The sequence below is a fragment of the Cyclopterus lumpus genome, chromosome 11, assembly GCF_009769545.1.
Source record: "Cyclopterus lumpus isolate fCycLum1 chromosome 11, fCycLum1.pri, whole genome shotgun sequence".
NCBI classification, from domain to species: Eukaryota; Metazoa; Chordata; class Actinopteri; order Perciformes; family Cyclopteridae; genus Cyclopterus; species Cyclopterus lumpus.
In genome coordinates this window covers 21,208,782-21,235,505 of record NC_046976.1, presented here as the reverse complement: position 1 = coordinate 21,235,505, position 26,724 = coordinate 21,208,782, and the positions used below count along the sequence as shown (strand labels likewise).

General features: G+C 47.7%; 1 protein-coding gene across 1 annotated transcript in view; it reads left to right on the top strand.

Annotated features, from left to right (window-relative positions):
* The window catches only part of si:ch211-264f5.6 (carcinoembryonic antigen-related cell adhesion molecule 5), a 17,584-nt gene extending 5,331 nt beyond the window's left edge, over positions 1-12,253 (top strand). Inside the window, exons 6-10 of the mRNA XM_034545663.1 lie at positions 568-846; positions 990-1,247; positions 2,293-2,410; positions 9,781-9,818; positions 10,363-12,253. Of these exons, the coding sequence (XP_034401554.1) occupies positions 568-846; positions 990-1,247; positions 2,293-2,410; positions 9,781-9,799 (674 nt within the window). The 3' untranslated portion in view covers positions 9,800-9,818; positions 10,363-12,253. The remainder of the gene's footprint in view (positions 1-567; positions 847-989; positions 1,248-2,292; positions 2,411-9,780; positions 9,819-10,362) is intronic.
* The last annotated feature ends 14,471 nt before the right edge of the window (positions 12,254-26,724 follow it).

Genomic DNA, 26,724 nt, shown 5'->3' with positions numbered 1-26,724 from the left:
GTCGGTTTTGATTTGCATTTGAATGAGGAAAGATCAGTGCAGTCTCGGATGAGTTTGGGGAGAGAGTTCCAGAGGGAGGGGGCAGATATGGAGAAGGTCTGTCACCCCACGTCCGGTGCCTGGTCCTATGTGGGATGGACAGAAGATTGGCATCAGAAGAGCGGAGCTGACGGGATGGAGTGTGGTGGTGGAGCCTTTTATTTTGGTAACTTGAAGGTGAGAGGATTATTCTGCACCTCTGAATGTTCTTTCATGCTTTTAGGTTGTAGGAAATCCACCCGACAAAAAGATCCTTCCGAGAACAATCCAAGTGCATTGTGGGAAATGTTTGAATCAATGTTTTTGGGGCTTGACTTGTATTACGGATACCTTTGCTTCAGTTTTATCCGTTCCTTTGCTCCTCAACGTAGAGCTTCTTCTTTCTCTCTCGATGTGTTCACATGGTCTTTATCTCAATGAATCGGGTTGATTATCCTCAAAGTAGACGCGGTTTGCACATTTTGAAAGTAGATATCTGAAGTCCGACGTAAAAGAGAAACAACATCTCTCTCTTATTAATATTCCCAGATGCCCTCTCGAGTGTTAAAATCAGCGGTCCGACTGCCACCCTCATCGCCGGCGACAGCGCGGCCAACCTCAGCTGCAAGGCGGCGGCCGGCGCCGTGACCACCGTCACCTGGCTAAAGGACGGCAAGCCGCTGGCCGCCGCCGGCCGCCTGGCGTTCTTCTCCAACACGACCTCCATGGGGATCAACCCGGTGCAGAAGGACGACAACGGGGAGTACACGTGCCGGTTCATGAACCCCATCAACACCGTGGAGGCCTCCTACAAGATGGTGGTCAACTGTGAGTGTTGATTTGATCTGTCGCACTTTTATTACCTTAAAGAAATGGTTTTAAATTGAAATGCATACAAATATAAGGTAAACAGAACTCTGATAAGCTGCATTATGAATTATTGACATCCAATCCTCCGTTTTCCCCTCCAGACGGTCCCGAACCAGCGATGGTTTCGGGCGAAAATGCCGTGGAGGTGAAAGACCTCCAAGTGGAGCTGGAATGCTCCGCCGCCTCCGTCCCGCCCGCCAACTTCACCTGGAAGTTCAACGGCACGATGACCGCCGTCAAAACGTCCACGTACCTGATCAAGATGGCGCGCTACAAAAACTCCGGGACGTACACGTGCGAGGCGCACAACGCCGTCACGGGCAAGAACAGCTCGTACACCCACGTCCTGTCCGTTAAAGGTGAGGACCGCCTCTCTGGAGCCGGAAGCGAGGCCTCGGCGTCAGCTATGAGCTATTATTAATATCAGCTGCACATTTACATGAGCAGCACGACGTCTAAATTACTCAAAGAACATGGAAAAGACAGAAGTTTATTATTTCTCAGCTTCATTCTGTGAGCTGTTATGCTAATGCTAGCTAATGCTATTATGCTAACCGTCGCATGCATTTAACATACAAGGTAACAAGCTAATACTAAGATGACCTCATTTATCTCTTTGTCCAACGTTTAGCTTCATGACCTCTGAAACTAAAATGGCCGAACGGTGCATGCAAGTTAACATGCTAGTTATAGCGAAAGTCCAGTCATGTCAATCCATTATATTGTAGTGTCACGGGCTGTCGCTAGGACAGGCTAGCCTGGGGCGGTGCAAAAAGAGAGCTGGACACAGGCACGTCCGAGGGTATTTAACAAAAAGTCCAGGTTTATTTCCCATCCCACCAGCAAGGTAACGTCCAAAAACAACAAAGTATCAAAAAAAAGGTCCAGTTAGAAAACACAAAACATCCCGGAGGAGAAAGTGGTTAATTAACCAAACAAAAACTCAATCCTGGTGACTCCAGGCTACGAGGTCCTCTCCCTTGTTGTCCTCTTCCAGGTGCTCGTGGGTTCACCTTCCGCTCTCCCTTCTCCTTCCCAGGTGCTCTCCCTTAAGTCTCCCAGCCCTGCCTCAATCAGGTGCCTTAAGCAGCTGCAGCTGGGTGAGCGGTGAGGCAGGCTGGGAGATGTAGTTCTTGCACTGGCGGCCATTTTGTAGCGCCCCTCCACTACCTGTCCCCTTGTGATGCCACAATATTAACAAATATATGAATGTTTTGTTTTGCAACAGGGACATAAATGTGATCATGTACCCTGTTGTGAACATGAAGTTTTATATCTGCAACCAGCAGCTTCCTGGTTTCCTTCTCAGGACCTCGTGTTGCAACGGGGCTCGCTTCCCTAGAAGTTGCTTCTTGCCATCCCTCCCAGCAGCGTGTAAACACCTTGTTGTTGTTGTTGTTGTAGAGGAGGGAGCGTTGGATGAGGGCCTCTCAGACGGAGCCATCGCTGGAATCGTCATCGCCGTGCTCGTCGCTCTCGGCGCCGCCATCGCCCTCATCGTTTACTGCAGACAGAAAGTACCGTAAGTAATCTGCCCGGTAACAGAGGGAGGCTGAGGTTCCTTTGTGGAACTTCTTTTTAGGTAGTTTTCAAGTTGCGCTCCGGTCGTCCGGCTTTACATTATTTATTTAGGTAGTTAATGATTGCCTGGATACAGATTTACCTTCATCGGAACAAAGAGTCTGAACCAGGAAATCAGAGTAACTTTTATCAATTCTTTACACTAAAAAAGCTTTGTTGGTTGTTTCTTTGCTGCTGTTTCTCCATGATTTCATGCTTCAGTGTTAAAATGTGTGTGTGTGTGTGTGTGTGTGTGTGTGTGTGTGTGTGTGTGTGTGTGTGTGTGAAGCATATCTGTCCTTTTCTTTGTTTGTCTGTATGAATTTGTCGGCCACCTCGTGACCTTCTCGGAAATTCTCCTCATTCCTCTCACGCCTTGACGTATTGCAACATGTTAGACTGAAGTCATCTCACACACACACACACACACACACACACACACACACACACGCACAGCCGCCCCTCCCGTAACTGTCACATCGGCACCTATAATTCACGGCATTCCTTCCGCAAAACTTTGTGTCTCCAGTCTAAGGGGGCGTGTCTTAAAAAGACCCAAACGGTGAACAGTTTGAATCCGATGTCTTTGATGAATGACATCGAGGCTTAAATACGTCCATCGTTTTACAAAAAGAAACTCTTCATTTAGTTTTAAGCCCGTTTCCTCCGAGTTAATTATTATGGATCCACGAGCTATCACTAAAACAAAACCCCCCCGTGCCGGTTTCACCCACGCGGAGCGTTACGATCAGATTAGGAGAAAGGTTTGTCTTTCTAGGAGGTGGTGGTGATGCAACGCTGCACCACTTCCTGCCAGACAGCGGCAGGAAGCTGGCGTCCTGAAACAAATAGCACAGACGAGTCGATGACAGGCCGTCACGACTTTGGCAACTCGAAACCGAGGGTTTCAGTTTGTCGACGCGGCTCAACGGGAATGTTGAAATCCAGACGTTTAGTTTGTCCTCGGCCTCCTCTTCTCCCTCTTTGAGTAACCAGGGAACAGGAAGTGACCACATGTGGACTGAGGAGGTGTGACCTGGTGTCGACCTGTCAATCACCTTGTAGCCCCGCCCATAGAGCATTGCTGATATTACCCTCCCTTCTATTTACACCTCACTCAAGGTCACCAGGTCACCAGGTGTCAGGTAGAGCTGTTGTAGAGCCCCTCTCGGGCCCCGGGGTGATGGACTCATCTGTCCCTTTGACATTTCATCTGTTAGCGGGTGTCAACCCTGCTGACGGGGGCCTTTGTTCCGCGGTGGGCCTCCGTGCCGGGTGGCGACCGCCTCGGGTGGCGGTTCGGGATTCACTGTCGACGCTTTTTAAATGCCGAGAGGAGTTTTTTTGGGGGGATTTCTGAGCACAAAGAGAAGAACAAGAAATGTTCTTTGTGTGTGGAGAACCGGTTCTGCGGTGCAGTTACAGGCGTAATTTCAGTAGTCAAATCAGCGGGCGCGTTGTGAGCGTTGGCTGCAGCTGCGTTTCAGGAAAGAAAATGGAGGAACACGACTGTTTGTTGTGCTGGAGGAACTCAAACCGGTCTCTCCAGGTCTCACACCTGCTGCCTGGGAGAAGGAAATCAAAATACAGATCTCTGCCTCTGATAGTCCAACAGGAGCCCGTATGGACCGAGGACCACCTGCTGGGACGAGAGGGGGTCCACGGTCCGGACCAGAAGGACTAAAACTACTATTATACCATTATTATATATGTTTATGTTCCCATACAACGATATCTTACTACACGATGGGGATGCATATTAATAAAGGGAATATATATATATATATATATATATAATTTTTATTTCACATGTATTCAAGCATCTATTTTCTTTTTATTATTTATTTGCCTTTTTATTTATTATTATTTATTCTAATAATAATATATGGGATCAGATAATGCTCAAGTTTTAGTGGTGAAGATATAAAGGATTGACTTTAGTCACGGGACAGTTCCAACAGAATTGAGTTGCTAGGCAACAGCTCGGTTCACTTCCTGTCACATGGTAGACGCTTACAATCGCTAAATGTTTATTAATTATAATTAGCATACACACACACACACACACACACATATAAAAGTCTGACTGCATTACCTCACTCTGTGCTGTCAATCACAGCCAGGAAGGCTCCGCCTCCTCCTCGGAGCCGGGTTCGGGGTGGTCACATAGAACTTGATTTCGGATCAATCAGTAAAAAACGTTACAAAATAACATTTGTGTTCTGCAGTTGTTTACTTGTTTACTTGTTTACTCGTCCTGGTTTGCGTTTCCGCCAGTCAGGAATGAACCTGCGGCTCCCAGGTGGTTGTCTCTGGTCGAGCCCGATGACCTTTGACCTCTCCTCAGTGGTTCTGGTCTGCTGACCACCGACAGCTGATGTTTGTGTTTCAGCCTCGTCTCTATTTCAAGAGATAAAAAGCTCTCGTTTTAGTCCTCACTAGGACGCTTCACTAGGACGCTTCACTAGGACGCTTCACTAGGACGCTTCACTAGGACACTTCACTAGGACGCTTCACTAGGATGCTTCACAAGGACGCTTCACTAGGACACTTCACTAGGACGCTTCACTAGGATGCTTCACAAGGACGCTTCACTAGGACACTTCACTAGGACGCTTCACTAGGACGCTTCACTAGGACGCTTCACTAGGACGCTTCACAAGGACGCTTCACTAGGACGCTTCACTAGGATGCTTCACAAGGACACTTCACTAGGACGCTTCACTAGGACACTTCACTAGGACGCTTCACTAGGATGCTTCACAAGGACGCTTCACTAGGACACTTCACTAGGACGCTTCACTAGGACGCTTCACTAGGACGCTTCACTAGGACACTTCACTAGGACACTTCACTAGGACGCTTCACTAGGATGCTTCACAAGGACACTTCACTAGGACGCTTCACAAGGACGCTTCACTAGGACGCTTCACTAGGACGCTTCACTAGGACGCTTCACAAGGACGCTTCACAAGGACGCTTCACTAGGACACTTCACTAGGACGCTTCACTAGGACGCTTCACTAGGACGCTTCACTAGGACGCTTCACTAGGACGCTTCACTAGGACACTTCACTAGGACGCTTCACTAGGACGCTTCACAAGGACACTTCACTAGGACGCTTCACAAGGACGCTTCACTAGGACGCTTCACTAGGACGCTTCACAAGGACGCTTCACTAGGACGCTTCACTAGGACGCTTCACTAGGACGCTTCACAAGGACGCTTCACTAGGACGCTTCACTAGGACGCTTCACTAGGACGCTACACTAGGACGCTTCACTAGGACGCTTCACTAGGACGCTTCACTAGGACGCTTCACTAGGACGCGACACTTCACTAGGACACTTCACTAGGACGCTTCACTAGGACGCTTCACTAGAACACTTCACTAGGACGCTTTACGTCTCCTCTACTAAGATAAAGGAGGACTAGTTTACTCACTAGGACGCTTCACTAGGACACTTCACTAGGACACTTCACTAGGACGCTTCACTAGGACACTTCACTAGGACGCTTCACGTCTCCTCCACTAAGCTAAAGGAGGACTAGTGTCCTCACTAGGACGCTTCACTAGGACGCTTCACTAGGACGCTTCACTAGGACACTTCACGTCTCCTCTACTAAGATAAAGGAGGACTAGTTTACTCACTAGGACGCTTCACTAGGACACTTCACTAGGACACTTCACGTCTCCTCCACTAAGCTAAAGGAGGACTAGTGTCCTCACTAGGACGCTTCACTAGGACGCTTCACGTCTCCTCCACTAAGATAAAGGAGGACTAGTTTCCTGACTAGGACGCTTCACTAGGACACTTCACTAGGACACTTCACTAGGACACTTCACTAGGACGCTTCACTAGGACACTTCACTAGGACGCTTCACGTCTCCTCCACTAAGCTAAAGGAGGACTAGTGTCCTCACTAGGACACTTCACTAGGACACTTCACTAGGACGCTTCACGTCTCCTCCACTAAGCTAAAGGAGGACTAGCGTCCTCACTAGGACACTTCACTAGGACACTTCACTAGGACACTTCACTAGGACCCTTTACGTCTCCACTAAGCTAAAGCAGGACAAGGGTCCTAGTGAGGACGCTAGTCCTGCTTTAGCTTAGTGGAGGAGACGTGAAGGGTCCTAGTGAGGACGCTAGTCCTGCTTTAGCTTAGTGGAGGAGACGTGAAGGGTCCTAGTGAGGACGCTAGTCCTGCTTTAGCTTAGTGGAGGAGACGTGAAGGCTCCTAGTGAGGACGCTAGTCCTGCTTTAGCTTAGTGGAGGAGACGTGAAGGCTCCTAGTGAGGACGCTAGTCCTGCTTTAGCTTAGTGGAGGAGACGTGAAGGGTCCTAGTGAGGACGCTAGTCCTGCTTTAGCTTAGTGGAGGAGACGTGAAGGGTCCTAGTGAGGACGCTAGTCCTGCTTTAGCTTAGTGGAGGAGACGTGAAGGGTCCTAGTGAGGACGCTAGTCCTGCTTTAGCTTAGTGGAGGAGACGTGAAGGGTCCTAGTGAGGACGCTCAGTCGTTTCTTTCAGCCTCTTTAAGATCCAGAGGGGCGTTCACTGACCTGTTTAATATATCAGACAACTCAACGCTGGAGCCCCTTCAGCGTGTTTCAGCCGACGGAACAGGAAGTGTCTCTGGCTTCAGGAGAGCCGTGGTTTACAACCAGTTCCGACCAGTTCAAAGACAACTAGAAACCAGTAACTCTTTATTGTCCCACGCCGCCTGAACGTGTCTTCAAAGTTAGAGCTGACACTTTGTTTATTTATTCTTTGGAACGACTTCCTGTTTGATGGTTTGATGCATAAAAGTGTTTAATTCTGAAATAATTACAGGGAAGTGTGTGTTGTTGGTGTGTATGTGTGTGAATGAGTGTGTGTTGTTAGTGTGTATGTGTGTGAATGATTGTGTGTTGTTGGTGTGTGTGTGTGTGAATGAGTGTGTGTTGTTGGTGTGTATGTGTGTGAAAGAGTGTGTGTTGTTGGTGTGTATGTGTGTGAATGAGTGTGTGTTGTTAGTGTGTATGTGTGTGTGAATGATTGTGTGTTGTTGGTGTGTGTGTGTGTGTGAATGAGTGTGTGTTGTTGGTGTGTATGTGTGTGAATGAGTGTGTGTTGTTGGTGTGTATGTGTGTGAATGATTGTGTGTTGTTGGTGTGTATGTGTGTGAAAGAGTGTGTGTTGTTGGTGTGTATGTGTGTGAATGAGTGTGTGTTGTTAGTGTGTATGTGTGTGAATGATTGTGTGTTGTTGGTGTGTGTGTGTGTGTGTGAATGAGTGTGTGTTGTTGGTGTGTATGTGTGTGAATGAGTGTGTGTTGTTGGTGTGTATGTGTGTGAATGAGTGTGTGTTGTTGGTGTGTATGTGTGTAGACACGTGTGTGTGTAGACACGTGTGTGTGTGTGTGTGTAGACACGTGTGTGTGTGTGTAGACACGTGTGTGTGTGTGTAGACACGTGTGTGTGTGTGTGTAGACATGTGTGTGTGTGTCTTTTATCTTCATCAATCGGTTCTGCTCGTTTCAGCTTTTAATGGTTTAAACCAGTAAATGCAGATTCTTAAAGGAGGAACATTGATACAGATCTTCATGAAGTCCTCCTCTGACCTCTGAACTCTGACCTCTGCAGCATCGCTCTTTAAAGCTTGAGGGGGCGTGTCTCTGCAGCATCGCTCTTTAAAGCCTGAGGGGGCGTGTCTCTGAAGCATCGCTCTTTAAAGCCTTAGGGGGCGTGTCTCTGAAACATCGCTCTTTAAAGCCTGAGGGGGCGTGTCTCGGCTGCATCGCTCTTTAAAGCCTGAGGGGGCGTGTCTCTGAAACATCGCTCTTTAAAGCCTGAGGGGGCGTGTCTCGGCTGCATCGCTCTTTAAAGCCTGAGGGGGCGTGTCTCTGAAACATCGCTCTTTAAAGCCTGAGGGGGCGTGTCTCTGCAGCATCGCTCTTTACAGCCTGAGGGGGCGTGTCTCTGCAGCATCGCTCTTTACAGCCTGAGGGGGCGTGTCTCTGCAGCATCGCTCTTTACAGCCTGAGGGGGCGTGTCTCTGCAGCATCGCTCTTTACAGCCTGAGGGGGCGTGTCTCTGCAGCATCGCTCTTTAATGCCTGAGGGGGCGTGTCTCTGCAGCATCGCTCTTTACAGCCTGAGGGGGCGTGTCTCTGCAGCATCGCTCTTTAATGCCTGAGGGGGCGTGTCTCTGCAGCATCGCTCTTTAATGCCTGAGGGGGCGTGTCTCTGCAGCATCGCTCTTTAATGCCTGAGGAGGCGTGTCTCTGCAGCATCGCTCTTTACAGCCTGAGGGGGCGTGTCTCTGCAGCATCGCTCTTTAATGCCTGAGGGGGCGTGTCTCTGCAGCATCGCTCTTTACAGCCTGAGGGGGCGTGTCTCTGCAGCATCGCTCTTTAATGCCTGAGGGGGCGTGTCTCTGCAGCATCGCTCTTTAATGCCTGAGGGGGCGTGTCTCTGCAGCATCGCTCTTTAATGCCTGAGGAGGCGTGTCTCTGCAGCATCGCTCTTTAATGCCTGAGGGGGCGTGTCTCTGCAGCATCGCTCTTTAAAGCCTGAGGGGGCGTGTCTCTGCAGCATCGCTCTTTAATGCCTGAGGGGGCGTGTCTCTGCAGCATCGCTCTTTAAAGCCTGAGGGGGCGTGTCTCTGCAGCATCGCTCTTTAATGCCTGAGGAGGCGTGTCTCTGCAGCATCGCTCTTTACAGCCTGAGGGGGCGTGTCTCTGCAGCATCGCTCTTTACAGCCTGAGGGGGCGTGTCTCTGCAGCATCGCTCTTTACAGCCTGAGGGGGCGTGTCTCTGCAGCGAGGCGAGGCTGAATGTCAGGAATGTCTCCGTCGTGTCTCCACTCGTCTCTTCTGCTCCGTCTCTCTTTCTCTCTTTCTGAACAGACTTCAGCCTCTCTGGAGAAAGTAACAACGCTTCATGTTGTAAATGTAGAGAGTCGAGAGCAAGGAAACGTTCCCCAGAGACCAGGACCAGGACCCTCTGGGGGACCAGGGCCTGAATTAGGTTCTGGGGTCTTTTAAACCCACGTAAAGGTCTTGGTTACAAGGGGGGGGGGACCTTTGAGCCCCTTTTTGAAGTGACTCCTGGTGGCTAACGCTATTTATATATCAATATATATTGATATATAAATATATATATAATATTAATAATTATGGGCCATTAAATATTATTATTATTATTATTATTATAATGTGGGCCAAGAAGTGAAAGCTTGATTAATTTCTATTTAATCTTGTTTATTCTTCGTCTGAACCGTCTGATACAATGTTGCTCTCACAGGTCACTTCTGACCTCTGACCTCTGTCGTGTGTTTCTGTCCCCAGGGTCGAGTCTCCGTACTAAAGAAGCTCCTCCACAGCTGGTGAGTCTCTCTTTATTATTGCAGTCTATATATATATATATATATATATATATATATATATATTAACTTATGGCTTAACGGTGTGTGTGTGTGTGTGTGTGTGTGTGAGAGACTCCCCTTTAAATAAATAGTCTTATCTCAAACACACACACATACACACACACACACACACACACACACACACACACACAGCCCTGCAGGAAGTGTGTGTTCTCCTTTGATCTTCAGAGTGACCGGAAGATTAGAAAGTAATACGGAGGACTTCCTGTTTGATTTCCTCCAAAATAATGTTCACTTTCCCGACTTCCTTTTTAATAATGAACGCAACACATTTACTCGTCTCCATTATCTGGTTTGGTCTGATCCCGTGGGGAATCGAACCCGTGACCAAGCCCTGAGAATAACTAAAGAGTTACTCGGCTGCTGTGAAAGCGTCCGGGTTAAACTGGTGTGTGTTGGGACGGGAAGACATGCTCTTATTCTGAAAATATCCCATATCTGCAGCTCCGCTAACGTTTCCTTTGTCTCCTCTTCCTCTCTTCAGGAGATGCCGGCCCCCTGTTTTCATGATCCATCTGTGCAGCCAGGAGGAGCCCCCGCCCCCCGACACACACACACACACACACACACACACACACACACACACACACACACACACACACACACACACACACACACACACACACCATCAACCCTCTGGATTCTGTCAGTTTGGATTATCAGCTGGAATCATCAATTTGTTCAGTTACATTTTTTGCTCCTTCAAGCTTTTTTTTTTTTATCTTCACCTTCATCATGAACTCGTCCACCATCACAGGATTGTCACCCTCTTTTCTTCCTCCTCCTCCTCTTGTTCCTCCTCCTCCTCCTCCTCCTCCTCCTCCTCCTCTTCTTCTTCCTCCTCCTTCTCCTCTTCCTCCTCTTCTTCCTCTTCCTCTTCCTCCTCCTCCTCCTCCTCCTCCTCCTCCTCCTCCTGGTGTTTAACAAACGTCGTCCTTCATCTTTCGCCGCTTCCTGTAGGAAACCAGAAACAGAGACGTTTCCTGATGGACTGACGGTTACGATGAGAGACTCTCTTTATCCTCCTGGAAACCCGAGGAGGAAACACACAAACACACACACACACACACACACACACACACGCACACACACGTGCGCGCGGAGGCCACACACGAAGATTTTGAAGATTCTGGGTTTTATTAAAAAAAAGAAAGGTTTATGTGGTTACATTCATCTCCCTCTCCAGGTGGGCGGGGTTTCAACGGATTTCAAAGTAAAGTTTTCTTGACCCTCAACACCTCAGATTGAACGCGTCGTGTCACGTAACTTTAGTTTCTCTGCGCCTCGATGCTCTAAAAGTGTTGTGTAAACACAAACACACCGTTGCTCATTTAAAGCTTACTAATCAGTCGGTTGTGCGTTTCTTGTGAACACAATGACACTAAAACATCAATACTGGCTTATAAAGAAACAGGTGACTGTGGACTCCTTCCGTTGCTCCACCTTCATCCTGTTTGTTTCCTCCGCGGAGAGAAGAGGAGTAAATGTTTCAGACAAGATCCGGCACGCGGAGACGAGTCGGGCGGGGGAGTGTGTGTGTGTGTGTGTGTGTGTGTGCGTGTGTGCAGGTGAAGAAGAAAGAAGACCAGAGAGGAAGAAAAAGGGCGGAAGGTGTTTGTTGGCGGTGCTACTGATTTTATTTCTTTTGCGTTTTTAAATCTAAAGTTTAGTTTTTGCGGCTAATTAATAAACCGGACTTTCATCTGGAAATGAAACAGAAATGTTTCTCCTTGAGTATTCTGACCTCTGACCTCAGACGATCCCTCCGGTTGTCTGTGTGCTTCTCAGACTCCGACGTGCACTGATCTCCAGTCAGATAAGTATTTATTTTGTTTAGTTTTTTAAAGAAAAGAAAAAGGAAACCTGGACGACTGGAGCCGAAGATCATCTCCGTCTGCAGATCACGCGTTCAAAATATCAGTCGCTTTTCTTTTGTTGCTACTTTTCAGTTTGTTGAGTTTTGACCCTGAAATAAAAACAAAATGTCGTTTTCCAGATATTTATTCCGCCGTTTTTTTGGGGATGAAACGCGGCGCAGAATGTTTTATTATCCACGTTCGTATGTTTTGAAAACGACACAAGCGGCCTGAAAGAAAACTGCCCCCGTTGTACATAATAGAGGTAGATACGCTGTAAACCATTTGTTTGTGGCTTTTTTGTTGTTGTTGAAAATATACGTGGGGGTTCTTTGTTTTCTTGATTTATTTGTTTAAAAAATAGAAATGTTGTTCTTTTGTTTTGCTAATGTTTACAGAAAATGTCTCCCTTTTTAAAATCCCTGTAAAAAATCTTCAAGTGAAGGTGATTCATGTCCGATTCGACATCCTTGTAAAGCCATAAAAGTTGTGGAAGTAGTTTCCTGATTTTGATTTTGACCCGTTTGTTGTGTTTTTATTCATAAAAGAAGACGAAGAGGCGAAGAGGCTGTGTGACGTCCAATCAGAGCCAGAGTAGCTTCAAATCGTCCAATCACAGAAAAGAGGAGGTGTGTGTGTGTGTGTGTGTGTGTGTGTGTGTGTGTGTGTGTGTGAGAGAGAGAATGTGTTTCCTAGGTGTGGCAGGTGAAGAAGGACAGAAAGCAGTGGGCTGAGAGAAAAAATGCTCAAGTCTCAGTTTCAGCTTGTAGGGTTTTATACTACTGACTCTATTACTACTGACTACTATTAGAGTCAGTAGTAGTAGAGTCAGTAATAGAGTCAGTAGTAGTAAAGTCAGTAGTAGTAGTAAAGTCAGTAGTAGTAGAATCAGTAGTAGAGTCAGTACTGGTAGAGTCGGTACTAGTAGAGTCAGTAGTAGTAGAGTCAGTAGTAGTAGAGTCAGTAATAGAGTCAGTAGTAGTAAAGTCAGTAGTAGAGTCAGTAGTAGTAAAGTCAGTAGTAGAGTCAGTAGTAGTAGTAAAGTCAGTAGTAGTAGAATCAGTAGTAGAGTCGGTACTGGTAGAGTCAGTACTAGTAGAGTCAGTAGTAGAGTCAGTAGCAGTAGAGTCAGTAGTAGAGTCAGTAGCAGTAGAGTCAGTAGTAGTAGAGTCAGTAGTAGAGTCGGTAGTGGTAGAGTCGGTAGTAGTAGAGTCGGTAGTAGTAGAGTCGGTAGCAGTAGAGAAAGCAGTAGTATAGTCAGTAGTAGTAAAGTCAGTAGTAGTAGTAGTAGAGTCAGTACTGGTAGAGTCGGTACTGGTAGAGTCGGTAGTAGTAGAGTCGGTAGTAGTAGAGTCTGTAGTAGTAGAGTCGGTAGAAGTAGAGTCAGTAGTAGTAGTAGAGAAAGTAGTAGTAGAGTCAGTAGTGGTAAAGTCGGTAGTAGTAGAGTCAGTAGTAGTAGAGTCAGTAGTAGAGTCAGTAGTAGTAAAGTCAGTAGTAGTAGTAAAGTCAGTAGTAGAGTCAGTACTGGTAGAGTCGGCACTGGTAGAGTCGGTACTAGTAGAGTCAGTAGTAGAGTCAGTAGCAGTAGAGTCGGTAGTAGTAGAGTCGGTACTGGTAGAGTCGGTAGTAGTAGAGTCGGTACTAGTAGAGTCGGTAGTAGTAGAGTCGGTAGCAGTAGAGAAAGCAGTAGTAGAGTCAGTAGTAGTAGAGTCGGTAGTAGTAGAGTCGGTAGTAGTAGAGTCGGTAGCAGTAGAGAAAGCAGTAGTAGAGTCAGTAGTAGTAAAGTCAGTAGTAGTAGTAGTAGAGTCAGTACTGGTAGAGTCGGTACTGGTAGAGTCGGTAGTAGTAGAGTCGGTAGTAGTAGAGTCAGTAGTAGTAGAGTCGGTAGTAGTAGAGTCGGTAGCAGTAGAGAAAGCAGTAGTAGAGTCAGTAGTAGTAAAGTCAGTAGTAGTAGTAGTAGAGTCAGTACTGGTAGAGTCGGTACTGGTAGAGTCGGTAGTAGTAGAGTCGGTAGTAGTAGAGTCAGTAGTAGTAGAGTCTGTAGTAGTAGAGTCGGTAGAAGTAGAGTCAGTAGTAGTAGTAGTAGAGAAAGTAGTAGTAGAGTCTGTAGTAGTAGAGTCGGTAGAAGTAGAGTCAGTAGTAGTAGAGTCGGTAGAAGTAGAGTCTGTAGTAGTAGAGTCTGTAGTAGTAGAGTCTGTAGTAGTAGAGTCAGTACTAGTATAGTCGGTAGTAGTAGAGTCTGTAGTAGTAGAGTCAGTAGTAGTAGTAGAGAAAGTAGTAGTAGTAGAGTCAGTAGTGGTAAAGTCAGTAGTAGACACAAGTGTCTGAAAAGTCAACCAAACTAGGATTTAAGTATTTGCTCTGTAATCCAAATCTACTAGGGACTAAACTTTATTCTACTTTCTACCTTGAGGTAAACAGATCTTTGTCCTTAATCAGTTTGGCAAGAATTTCACATTCTAGCAAACTGAGACTTCACTGGTAGCGAGGATCCCCTGCTTACCAGTATCGATCACTGAGTGGGCAATTCCTTCAACGACCTGTGGGCGGGCTCGACACAGCTGTAACCAATTACCGCCAACTCGTATAACCAGGTTGGGGCCTGTAGCGTCAGGGAAGACTCCTCGTATGAAGACTCGGAGGATAAAGACCTAGGAGTCTTTCGTTGGAGTCAAGACTCGGAGGATAAAGACCCAGGAGTCTTTCGTGGGAGTCAAGACTCGGAGGATAAAGACCTAGGAGTCTTTCGTTGGAGTCAAGACTCGGAGGATAAAGACCTAGGAGTCTTTCGTTGGAGTCAAGACTCGGAGGATAAAGACCTAGGAGTCTTTGGTTGGAGTCAAGACTCGGAGGATAAAGACCCAGGAGTCTTTCGTTGGAGTCAAGACTCGGAGGATAAAGACCTAGGAGTCTTTGGTGGGACTCGGAGGATAAAGACCTAGGAGTCTTTCGTGGGAGTCTTCGGTGGTGGCTGAGGGCGGCGGAGTATAAACATTTCCCTGTGATAATGTGTTTTCTTTCCATACCTGTGTGCACATCTACTCGTAGATACTATAGACTGCGGACTCGGTCACACATGCATCAAAATCCTTCCTCTCTTATTTATCCCACCCGCTCCACACAGACCCAGCGCCTCGTCACTGGGGGCCTCTGGAACTGCGAGTCAGCCAACCGCAAGGCGGACTTCATCTCTGGCTTCGCTATCAAGCAATCGCTGGACTTCCTGGCTCTCACTGAGACTTGGATCACACCAGACAACATCTACCCCTGCTGCTCTCTCCTCGGCCTTCTCCTTCAGCCACACACCCAGACCCTCTGGTCGGGGTGGTGGCACAGGTCTACTCATCTCACCCAAATGGAGTTTTGCTCTCTACCAGCTTCCATTCACCCCGCTGTCTTTTGAGTTTCATGCAGTGACGGTTACTCATCCGGTTCATCTAACCATTGTTGTTCTCTACCGTCCTCCTGGTTCCTTGGGAGACTTCTTGGAAGAACTAAACGTCCTCCTATCAAACTTCCCAGAAAACGGCCCCCCGCTCATCCTTCTGGGTGACTTCAACATCCAGACAGAGAAGTCATGTGACCTGCTACTCTTCCTGTCTTCCTTTGCTCTCTCTCTCAGTCCTTCCCCTCCTACTCACAAAGCTGGACACCACCTTGACTATATGTTCACCAGAAACTGCTCTACATCTAACCTCACTGTAACTCCACTTCATGTTTCTGACCACTTCTTCATCTCGTACTCTCTCCCACTCTTTGGAACTGACAACCCTCCCACAACGGACTCTGCACCTGTCCGTCGCAACATCCGCACCCTCTCACCCTCTCACCCTCTCACCCTCTCTCCCTCTCTCCCTCTCACCCTCTCACCCTCTCTCTCTCACCCTCTCTCCCTCTCACCCTCTCACCCTCTCTCCCTCTCACCCTCTCTCCCTCTCACCCTCTCTCTCTCTCTCCCTCTCTCCTTCTCTCCCTCTCTCCCTCTCACCCTCTCACCCTCTCACCCTCCTCTCTGGCCTCCTCTGTTCTGTCAGCCCTCCATTCAACCGATTCCTTCTCACTTATGCAGCCTAATTTCGCCACTGACACTCTACTCTCTACTCTGTCTTCCTTTCTTGATTCTCTCTGTCCTCTTACGACTCTAAAGGTCCTCAAGTCCTCTCCGGCTCCGTGGCTGTCCGAACCGGTGCGCGCCAAGAGAGCCACTATGCGAGCATCGGAAAGGAAATGGCGAAAATCCAAACACGCCAGCGACCTGCTCGCCTACCAATCTCTTCTCTCCTCCTTCTCTGCGTCCTTCTCTGCAGCCAAAAGTCTGTTCTACCAATCCAGAATCGAATCCTCTTTATCTAACCCTAAAAAGCTCTTCTCAATTTTTTCCAACCTCCTTGACCCCCCTGGTCCCCCTCCCCCTCCACCCTTCTACCAAGCCACTTTGTGACTACTTCACAAAAAAGATAGACGACATACGCTCTTCATTTACTAATCCATCTTCCATAACTACACCTCCAGTAACTTCATCTTCTTCCCCCTCGTTTTCCTCTTTTATCCCCCTGGCTCCCAATTTAAGTTCTTACCTTGGTAACCTCTGCTAGAGCAGCCTCTCTCTCCTCTGTCCTCATCCTTCTAGACCTTTCCGCTGCCTTTGACACAGTGAACCACCAGATCCTCATGTCCTCCCTCCAGGACCTGGTATCTCAGGCACCGCGCTCTCACTCTTCTCATCCTACCTCACTGATCGCACTTACCGGTTAACCTGGAGAGGATCTGTTTCTGAGTCTTGTCCTCTGACTACTGGGGTCCCTCAGGGTTCAGTCCTCGGTCCTCTTCTCTTCTCTCTGTACACCAACTCTCTCTCTCTGTCATTCGCTCGCATGGCTTCACCTACCACAGCTATGCTGACGACACCCAACTGATCCTCTCGTTTCCCCAATCTGAAACACAGGTAGCAGCACGAATCTCTGCCTGTCTGACTGACATCTCTCAGTGGATGTCTGACTGACATCTCTCAGTGGATGTCTGACTGACATCTCTCAGTGTATGTCTGCTCACCACCTGAAAATTAACCCGGACAAGACTGAACTTCTCCTCCTTCCAGGAAAAGTCTCTCCCACCCACGACCTAACTATTAACTTCAACAACTCAGTGCTGGCTCCGACTCCGACTGCCAGGAACCTCAGAGTGACACTTGACAGTCAACTCTCCCTGACTGCCAACATTACCACAATAACACGCTCCTGTAGGTACATGCTGTACAACATCAGGAGAATCCGACCCCTTCTCACTCAGAAGGCGGCACAGGTTTTGGTCCAGGCTCTGGTCATCTCACGGCTGGACTATTGCAACTCCCTCCTTCAGGTCTACCTGCTAATGCCATTCGACCTCTGCAGCTCATCCAGAATGCAGCTGCTCGACTGGTCTTCAACCTCCCGAAATTTACCCACAATCCTCCGCTCCTCCGCGACCTTCACTGGTTACCGGTGGCCGCCCGCATCCGCTTCAAATCATTGGTACTTGCGTACCGTGCTGCGAACAGACCGGGTCCGGTCTACATCCAGGACATGGTCAAACCGTACACCCCAGCTTGTTCACTTCGCTCGGCTTCTGCCAATCGGCTTGTAGCTCCTTCACTTCGAGCTAAACACTCAACTAAATCACGACTGTTTGCTGTGCTGGCTCCTCATTGGTGGAACGAGCTCCCCATTGACATCAGGACAGCAGAAAGTCTCTACATCTTCCGTCACAAACTAAAAACACATCTTTTTGACTATACCTTGAATAGGGAAGGTAGCACTTAAATGTCCCTTACCGATAGCACTTTGTTGTTTAGCACTTTAGTAGCACTTAAATGTCTCTTACTGATAGCACTTTGTAGTTTAACGTTATTGAAGAAATTGTACTTGCTTGATTCTTGTTGTTCTGAGTTTGGACTCATGGTTTAATGCACTTATTGTAAGTCGCTTTGGATAAAAGCGTCAGCTAAATGACATGTAATGTAATGTAATGTAGATGTAAAGTAGAGTCAGTAGTAGTAGAGTCAGTAGTATGCCTTTGTCTGATGCCTCCGGCTCACCAGGCATCAGACACCTCCAGGTCCAATGGACCCTATGAGACGTGAAGTCACAACGACTCCGGGGAGGAAGCAGAGTTAATAAGGTGCAATGGAGAGATGTAAATTCATCCATAAGGAGAGAGAGAAGAGGAGAGAGGTGCTCAGTGTATCCTAAAACATCCCCCAGCAGCCTATAAGCCTATAGCAGCATATCAAGGGGCTGGACCAGGGCAAACCTGATTCAGCCCTAACTATAAGGACTATTAAAGAGGAAAGTCTTAAGTCTATTCTTAATGAGGTGACTGTGTCTGCCTCCTGGACTGAAAGTGGAAGCTGGTTCCATAAAAGAGGAGCTTGATAACTGAAGGCTCTGGCTCCCATCCTACTTTTTAGGACTCTAGGAACCACAAGTAGCCCCACATTTAGTGAGCAGCTCTCTAGTGGGGCAAGATGGTACTACAAGCTCCTTAAGATATGATGGTGCATCACCAATCAAGGCTTTGTAGGTGAGGAGAAGAATTTTAAATGTGATTCTTGATTTTACAGGGAGCCAGTGCAGAGCAGCTAATACAGGAGTCATGTGATCTCTTTTCTTAGTTTTTGTGAGTACACGAGCTGCAGCATTCTGGATCAACTGGAGGGACTTAAGAGACTTAACTGACTCTACGACTACTAAATCATCAACCCTTTACTCTATAATGTCTCCACTCAGCTAAAGGAGGACTAGTAACTCATCTTCTGGCTTTAGGACTCTTTTCTGCAGCTTTCTGTAACCTTAAATTGTCACCACAAAGTCTGACAAAGATAATACCAACAAATAAAAAGAACAGACAAAATAAAAAACTCACCACAGAACCGTACTCATCAAAACTGTCGAGCTCTCTCGTCAAAGTTTTTTTAACACGAACGTGAAACTCGTCAACTCAACATCCCAGAAATGTAACTTTGAATGAAGGACGTGGAGCAGTTTTATTTCCTGACATGAACGTTCAGCCATGTGGTCAACGCAAACGTAGCAGAGCGGCGGCGGCCATTTTTTATGTAAACAGTCGTAACGTATCCGAGTTGCGTTTTCCTGCTAAAGTCCAACAACGCGTCTCAGTGTCCGCTCGTTACGTGAAAACGGTCTTTTCAAAATAAACTTCCGTCTCAGCTAGCTTTAGTCAACAAAACCACTTTTTATAGTTATAGTTTCGTTGTTCAGGTTAAAATAGTCACGGAAGTAACGTAGCTAAATTACGAAGAGACGTGACAAATATTAAATCATCGACTTCTCGTTTCAAACAGTAAAACGAACAGCTGTCTCCGGCTGAAAGGACCGTGGCTCATTTATTTTTTAAAACAATGTAGCATTGAAGCACGGTGGAATTAGCCAGCTAACAAGCGGACAGCTAGCTGATGCTTTAATGTGTCTTAATTAGCCTGTGGTTTACATATATTTACATTCATTAAATAAAGTCTGTCCAGCAGATCCCATAGAACTGGTCATGTGTTATAAAATAGAGATTATAACCTACAAAATGTTCTAATGAGGTGAAATCCAGTTTGAACCGGTGACTTTGTGTCTTTTCCATTTCACTTTCATGAATCTTCATGATTTCATGAACACTGACAGCGTGAAATGCGGCAGCAGGTGAGGAAATGACTTCTGTGGTTTCTAACACACACACACACACACACACACACACACACACACACACACACACACACACACACACACACAGACGGGTGAATACACAGAAACACGTCTTTTCTTTATCACTTCAAGCTTCAATATCAATCCATTGCTTATTGTTCTCTATTAATCACATTAATTTTGCGCCTCAACATCGTCGTCCTTCATTATGAGATTATTAAAGAGGAGGTTTGACAGTTGCACTCGTCGTCCTCTCCGTTCATTTCGTCTGCACGCCCTCTAGTGGTTCATACCATAACGCACGTGGGCGTTCCCACTGAATGCAAATACAAAATTCAGTTGCACGTATGTCAACCGCATGTTTTTTTTAAGTTCAAAAATCAAAAGCAGGGACCAATGAGAGCCCAGTGAGAGGTGTTGCTCATCCAATCGGGTGCTCCTTTGTCCTGCTGCAGTTTGAATGAACACAGGAGGGCGTCGCCAGAACCAATCAGAGGAGAGGAATCTTATTTCTTTACAAGAATGTATGAAACGAAAGTCTGAGGAGAGAGTGATTAAAACTGTCTTTAAATAACAACAGTCGCTGCCTCCCTGTGTGTGTGTGTAGGTGTGTGTGTGTGTGTCTGTGTGTGTGTAGGTGTGTGTGCGTGTAGGTGTGTGTGTGTGTGTAGGTGTGTGTGTGTGTGTGTGTGTGTAGGTGTGTGTGTCTGTGTGTGTGTGTGTGTAGGTGTGTGTGTGTATATAGGTGTGTGTGTATGTGTGTGTGTGTAGGTGTGTGTGTGTGTGTGTAGATGTGTGTGTGTGTGTGTGTAGATGTGTGTGTGTGTGTGTGTAGGTGTGTGTGTGTGTGTGTGCGTGTGTGTATGTGTGTGTTTGTGTGTGTGTAGGTGTGTGTGTGTGTGTGTGCGTGTGTGTATGTGTGTGTGTGTGTGTGTTTGTGTGTGTGTAGGTGTGTGTGTGATCAGGACTGAACACGCCTGCAGCATTTAGTCAGGAATGTGCGTTGCATCTTGTTGAGTCAACGTTGAGCCATGCGGGGGGAGGGTGGGGGGGGGGGGGTGTGTGTGTGGGGTGTGTGTGTGTGTGTGTGTGTGTGGGGGGGGGGTCTGGTTTCACTTCCTCACTCCAAACCCTGAACGCTCAACTGTAGTTTCAAGTGAAATATCTCAACGTGTTCCCCTCAGAATGATTCATCATAACTCTTTGATCCTTCTGTATTCACGATGAACACAAACATTATTTAAGGAACGTCTGCGTTTACAAATAAGCACAACAAATATGAGACAAATATAATCAAACCAACACTTCATGTACTTCATTCTACAATAAACGACCCACTAGATGTATAAACTACCAGTCAATGAGAAAAATTCAAATATAGTAAGACATATACGTCGTGTTACAATAGATATCACACTAGATGTATAGAATGTCAGTAAATTAAAAATAAGGCATGAAAAATATACAAAATATAGAAACAAAGGTGTAAAATGTACATCATGTGCTTAATTATAAACAATTAAAAATAAGGTGTGAGAAATATAAGGAAAAAATAAAGTAAGGGCTGATATAGCACACGATATGTCTAATATATAAGGAATTAAAGAAAATAAGAAATGTGCAAATAAATAATATTAAATCAAATTAAATAAGAGTGATTAGTCTTGGGCCACAATTTTTATTTTTGTAACCTTTTCTTACAAATCTCTTTTTTCAATTGGTGCAGATAAAGAAGTTTAAATACACGCTTTGACCTTGAGTAGCTTTAAAGAACGCGTCTTCCCCGATTAGACAGTTCCTAACGAGGAACTCCCTAATGAGGAGGAGCTCAGTGTGGGCCTGGAGCCACAGGTAACACCTTCACAGTGTGTGTGTGTGTGTGTGATTACAGGTACAGTAATAGCCTTGCTGGGTGGAATGGCAGAACAATAACTCTTCTCTCTGTTTCACAGCTCGTTGGACATGCTCCTACACCTCACTGAAGACTCTTTTATGACCTTCTACACTCTGATCAGTAGAACATGTGATCAGGACATCACAATGTCTCTCTAGTCTCTAATATAATATGTAATATCTCTGATCATGTGACTTTGTAAACAATCAATCAGTGTTCAGACCAACAGGAGGAGAGCTAGAGAGCAAACAGCAGAGAGGCGATCCCGAGACTCCCGAACCGGATCCTCTCCGCCCCCTGGCTGCGCCTAGATATCCTGTCCATGAAGGTCACGAACAGGACCGGTGATAAAGGGCAGTCCTGGCGGAGGCCAACACCCACCGGGAACGTGTCTGACTTACTACCGAGGAGACGAACACAGCTCCTACTGCAGGCGTACAGAGACCGGATGGCCCGTGCCAACGGGTCCGGCACCCCGTACTCCCGCAGCACCCCCCACAAAAAACCCCCGAGGGACCCGGTCGAAAGCCTTCTCCAGGTCTACAAAGCACATGTAAACTGGTTGGGCAAACTCCCAGGACCCCTCCAGTAATCTTGCGAGGGTAAAGAGCTGGTCCACTGTTCCACGACCGGGACGGAATCCGCACTGTTCATCTTGAATCTGAGGTTCGACAAGTGGTCGGAGCCTCCTCTCCAGCACCCTGGCATAAGCTAGTAACGTTAGCTAGTAACGGTAGCAGCACCGCTAACGGAGAACCAGCGGAGGTTCACTTCAGTTACACGATGATGCGTTCAGGCTCTGCTCAGTGAACAGGAGTGCTATCCATCCATCCATCCATCCATCCATTATCACCCGCTTATCCGGGGTCGGGTCGCGGTGGCAGCAGGTTCAGCAGGCCGACCCAGGCTTCCCTCTCACCCGCAGCACTTTCCAGCTCATTCTGGGAGATCCCGAGGCGTTCCAAGGCCAGCCGGGAGATATAATCCCTCCAGCGTGTCCTCGGTCTTCCCCGGGGCCTCCTACCAGTTGGACGTGCCCGGAAAACCTCTAATGGGAGGCGTCCAGGAGGCATCCTAACTAGATGCCCGAACCACCTCAGCTGACTCCTTTCGACACGAAGGAGCAGCGACTCGACTCCAAGCTCCCCCCTGATGTCCGAGCTCCTTACCCTATCTCTAAGGCTGAGCCCGGCCACCCTACGGAGGAAGCTCATTTCGGCCGCTTGTATCCGAGATCTCGTTCTTTCGGTCACGACCCAGAGTTCGTGACCATAGGTGAGGGTTGGAACGTAGACCGACCAGTAAATGGAGAGCTTTGCCTTCCGGCTCAGCTCCCTCTTCACCAAGACGGACCGGTACAGCGCCTGTTTTACTGCTGCAGCCGCACCGATCCGCCTATCGATCTCCCGCTCCACCTTACCCTCACTCGTGAACAAGATCCCGAGATACTTGAACTCCTTCGCTTGGGGTAGGCAGTTTGCCCCCACCTGGAGGGAGCAATCCGCCGGTTTCCGGCAGAGCACCATGGCCTCAGATTTGGAGGTGCTAACTCTCATCCCTGCCGCTTCGCACTCGGCTGCAAAACGCCCCAGTGAATGCTGGAGGTCACGGTCCGAGGAGGCAAACAGGACCACATCATCCGCAAACAGCAGAGAGGCGATCCCGAGACTCCCGAACCGGATCCTCTCCGCCCCCTGGCTGCGCCTAGATATCCTGTCCATGAAGGTCACGAACAGGACCGGTGATAAAGGGCAGCCCTGGCGGAGGCCAACACCCACCGGGAACGTGTCTGACTTACTACCGAGGAGATGAACACAGCTCCTACCGCAGGCGTACAGAGACCGGATGGCCCGTGCCAACGGGTCCGGCACCCCATACTCCCGCAGCACCCCCCACAAAAACCCCAGAGGGACCCGGTCGAAAGCCTTCTCCAGGTCTACAAAGCACATGTAAACTGGTTGGGCAAACTCCCAGGACCCCTCCAGTAATCTTGCGAGGGTAAAGAGCTGGTCCACTGTTCCACGACCGGGACGGAATCCGCACTGTTCGTCCTGAATCTGAGGTTCGACAAGCGATCGGAGCCTCCTCTCCAGCACCCTGGCATAAGCTTTTCCCGGGAGGCTGAGCAGTGTGATACCACGATAGTTCGAGCACACTCTCCGGTCCCCCTTCTTGAAGATGGGAACCACCACCCCGGTCTGCCAGTCCATGGGCACTGTTCCCGACCCCCATGCGACACTGAAAAGGCGTGTCAACCAAGACAGCCGACCTCTGCCAGGGATATGGGTGAATCCACCCCAAAGTCTTCCGGCGCTGCCCCCTCTCCGGGGGACATGTTGGCCGGGTTTAGGAGTTCCTCAAAGTGCTCTTTCCACTGCCCGACGATGTCCCCAGTCCGGTTCAGCAGTTCCCCCCCCCTGCTGAGAACAGCCTGGGGTAGACCCTGCTTTCTCTTCCTGAGCCGTCGGATGGTTTGCCAGAACTTCCTTGAGGCCAACCGAAAGTCCTTCTCCATAGCCTCCCCGAACTCCTCCCATGCCCGAGTTTTAGCCTTCGCGACCATCGTCGCTGCAGCCCTTTTGGCCCGCCGGTACCCGTCAGCTGCTTCAGGAGACCCCTGGGCCAGCCAGGCCCGAAAGGCCTCCTTCTTCAGTTTGACGGCTACCCTCACCCCCGGTGTCCACCACCGGGTTCTAGGGTTGCCGCCACGACAGGCACCGATGACCTTCCGGCCACAGCCCCGAGCAGCCGCGTCCACAATAGAGGCTTTGAACAAGGTCCACTCGGATTCCATGTCCCCAGCCTCCCTCGGGATTTGTGAGAAGTTCTTCCGGAGGTGGGAGTTGAAGACCTCCCGGACAGGATCCTCTGCCAGACGTTCCCAGTTCACCCTCACTACACGTTTGGGCTTGCCAGGTCTCTCTAGCCGAGTCCCCCGCCATCTGATCCAACTCACCACCAGGTGGTGATCAGTTGACAGATCTGCTCCTCTCTTCACCCGAGTGTCCAAGACATACGGCCGCAGATCAGATGATACGATTACAAAGTCGATCATTGATCTCCGGCCTAAGGTGTTCTGGTACCAGGTACACTTATGAGCCACCTTATGTTCGAACATGGTGTTCGTTATGGACAAACTGTGGCTAGCACAGAAGTCCAACAACAAAACACCATTCGGGTTCAGATCGGGCAAGCCGTTCCTCCCAATCACGCCCCGCCAGGTTTCTCTGTCATTGCCCACGTGAGCGTTGAAGTCTCCCAGGAGAACTATGGAGTCGGCAGGCGGCGCCCTTTCCAGGACCCCTCCCACCGACTCCAAGAAGGCCGGATACTCCGAAATGCTGTTCGGTGCATAAGCACAAACAACAGTCAGAGCCTTACTCCCCGCAACCCGTAGGCGCAGGGAGGCGACCCTCTCGTTCCCCGGGGAAAACTCCAACACAGCGGCGCTCAGCCGGGGGCTCGTGAGTATCCCCACTCCCGCCCGGCGCCTCTCACCCTGGGCAACTCCAGAAAAGGACAAAGTCCAACCCTTCTCCAGGAGCTTGGTTCCAGAGACCATGCTGTGCGTGGAGGTGAGCCCAACTATATCTAGCTGGTACCGCTCCACCTCCCGCACCAGCTCCGGCTCTTTCCCCGCTAGTGAGGTGACGTTCCACGTCCCTAGAGCTAGTCTATGCTGCCGGCGATCGGCCCGCCCAGGTCTCCCGCCTGGCCCGCCGCCCGGTCTACATAGCACCCGACCCCGATAATTCTCCCTGCGGGTGGTGGGTCCACAGGGTGACAGCTGCTCCATGATGTTTTTTCGGGCTGAGCCCGACCGGGCCCCATGGGCGAAAGCCCGGCCACCAGACGCTCGCCGACGAGCTCCCCTCCTGGGTCTGGCTCCGGGAGGGTGCCCCGGTTTCCCTTGTCCGGGCAAGGTGGCTACAATCCGTGGGCTGCTTATCATCAGGAGTGCTATAAAAAGGTAAAAGCATAACATTTATATTGTTTGGTGGTTTACTGACGACTGTCTTTTTTACCTTTATTGTTGATAAAAGTCTTAAAAATAAAAGTCCACTCTGTCAGGAATATTCTGATATTTGCTCACCTTCTTAAAAAGTACTGTACCTTTATCATGAAGACTGTTTTAGAGTTAGAGGGGCATCGGTCACATTTGTTTGTTTGTTTGTTTGTTTGTTGACATTTGACCCCTCACGCCCTTCTTGTCTAAAGAGTCTTCAAATAGAAACCAAACAAAGTGAAGAAGGACTGAAGGTCCCAGTTCACTGGAAACAAAACTATATTTAAAATGATCAAAGTCAGGATGTTTGTTTCCAGAAATAAACCATCACACTCATTCAGATGATGATGTGTCTTTTATTTATTTATTTATATATATATATATATATATATATATATATATATATATTGCAGGGGCAAGGACCCAGGACCAGCATCAGACACCTCCAGGTCCAATGGACCCTATGAGACGTGAAGTCACAACGACTCCGGGGAGGAAGCAGAGTTAATAAGGTGCAATGGAGAGATGTAAATTCATCCATAAGGAGAGAGAGAAGAGGAGATAGGTGCTCAGTGTTTCCTAAAACATCCCCCAGCAGCCTATAAGCCTATAGCAGCATATCAAGGGGCTGGACCAGGGCAAACCTGACTTTGGTGGCTTATCTCCGTGGAAACAGTTATAATTTACGCCATCCACCGTGGAAGAACTGACCACTATTTCACAAACGTCGGAACATCAAACGCCCTCGTGTTTGATGTTCATAACATTAATATATATATATATATATATATATATATATATATAACATCACCCGTAGGCTCACACAGCTCGGTGACTAATGTCAAGTGGGGCATTATAACCTCTCTAGTGGAGTAATATGGTACTACACGCTCCTTGAGATTTGATGGTGCAACTCCAATTAAGGCTTTGTAGGTGACAAGATTTATATATATTATATATATATATTAAATATATTATTTATATATAGATAATATATAATATATATATATATATATTATATATGTATACAAAATAATATACAAAATATATATACATATATAAAATATATATATAATGTTTTATATATGTTTATGTTATGTTTTATATATTATTTATATATAATGTATTATATATAACGTATTATATGTACAGTATATCATATATATGTAAATAATATATAATACATTTAATATATATATAATAAATGATATATAATACACTTAATATATATATATTATATATATAAAGGACTGTACCTCTATTCATGCAGATGTTATTTCCACATGAAGTGATTTCATTTGGTTAAAGTCCATTCAGACATTCTTACCCTGTTTCTGTTCCTGTTCCACAACCACCAGGTGGACCAATGAGAGCGTCCCGCTAACCGCCTTTAACCTTGACT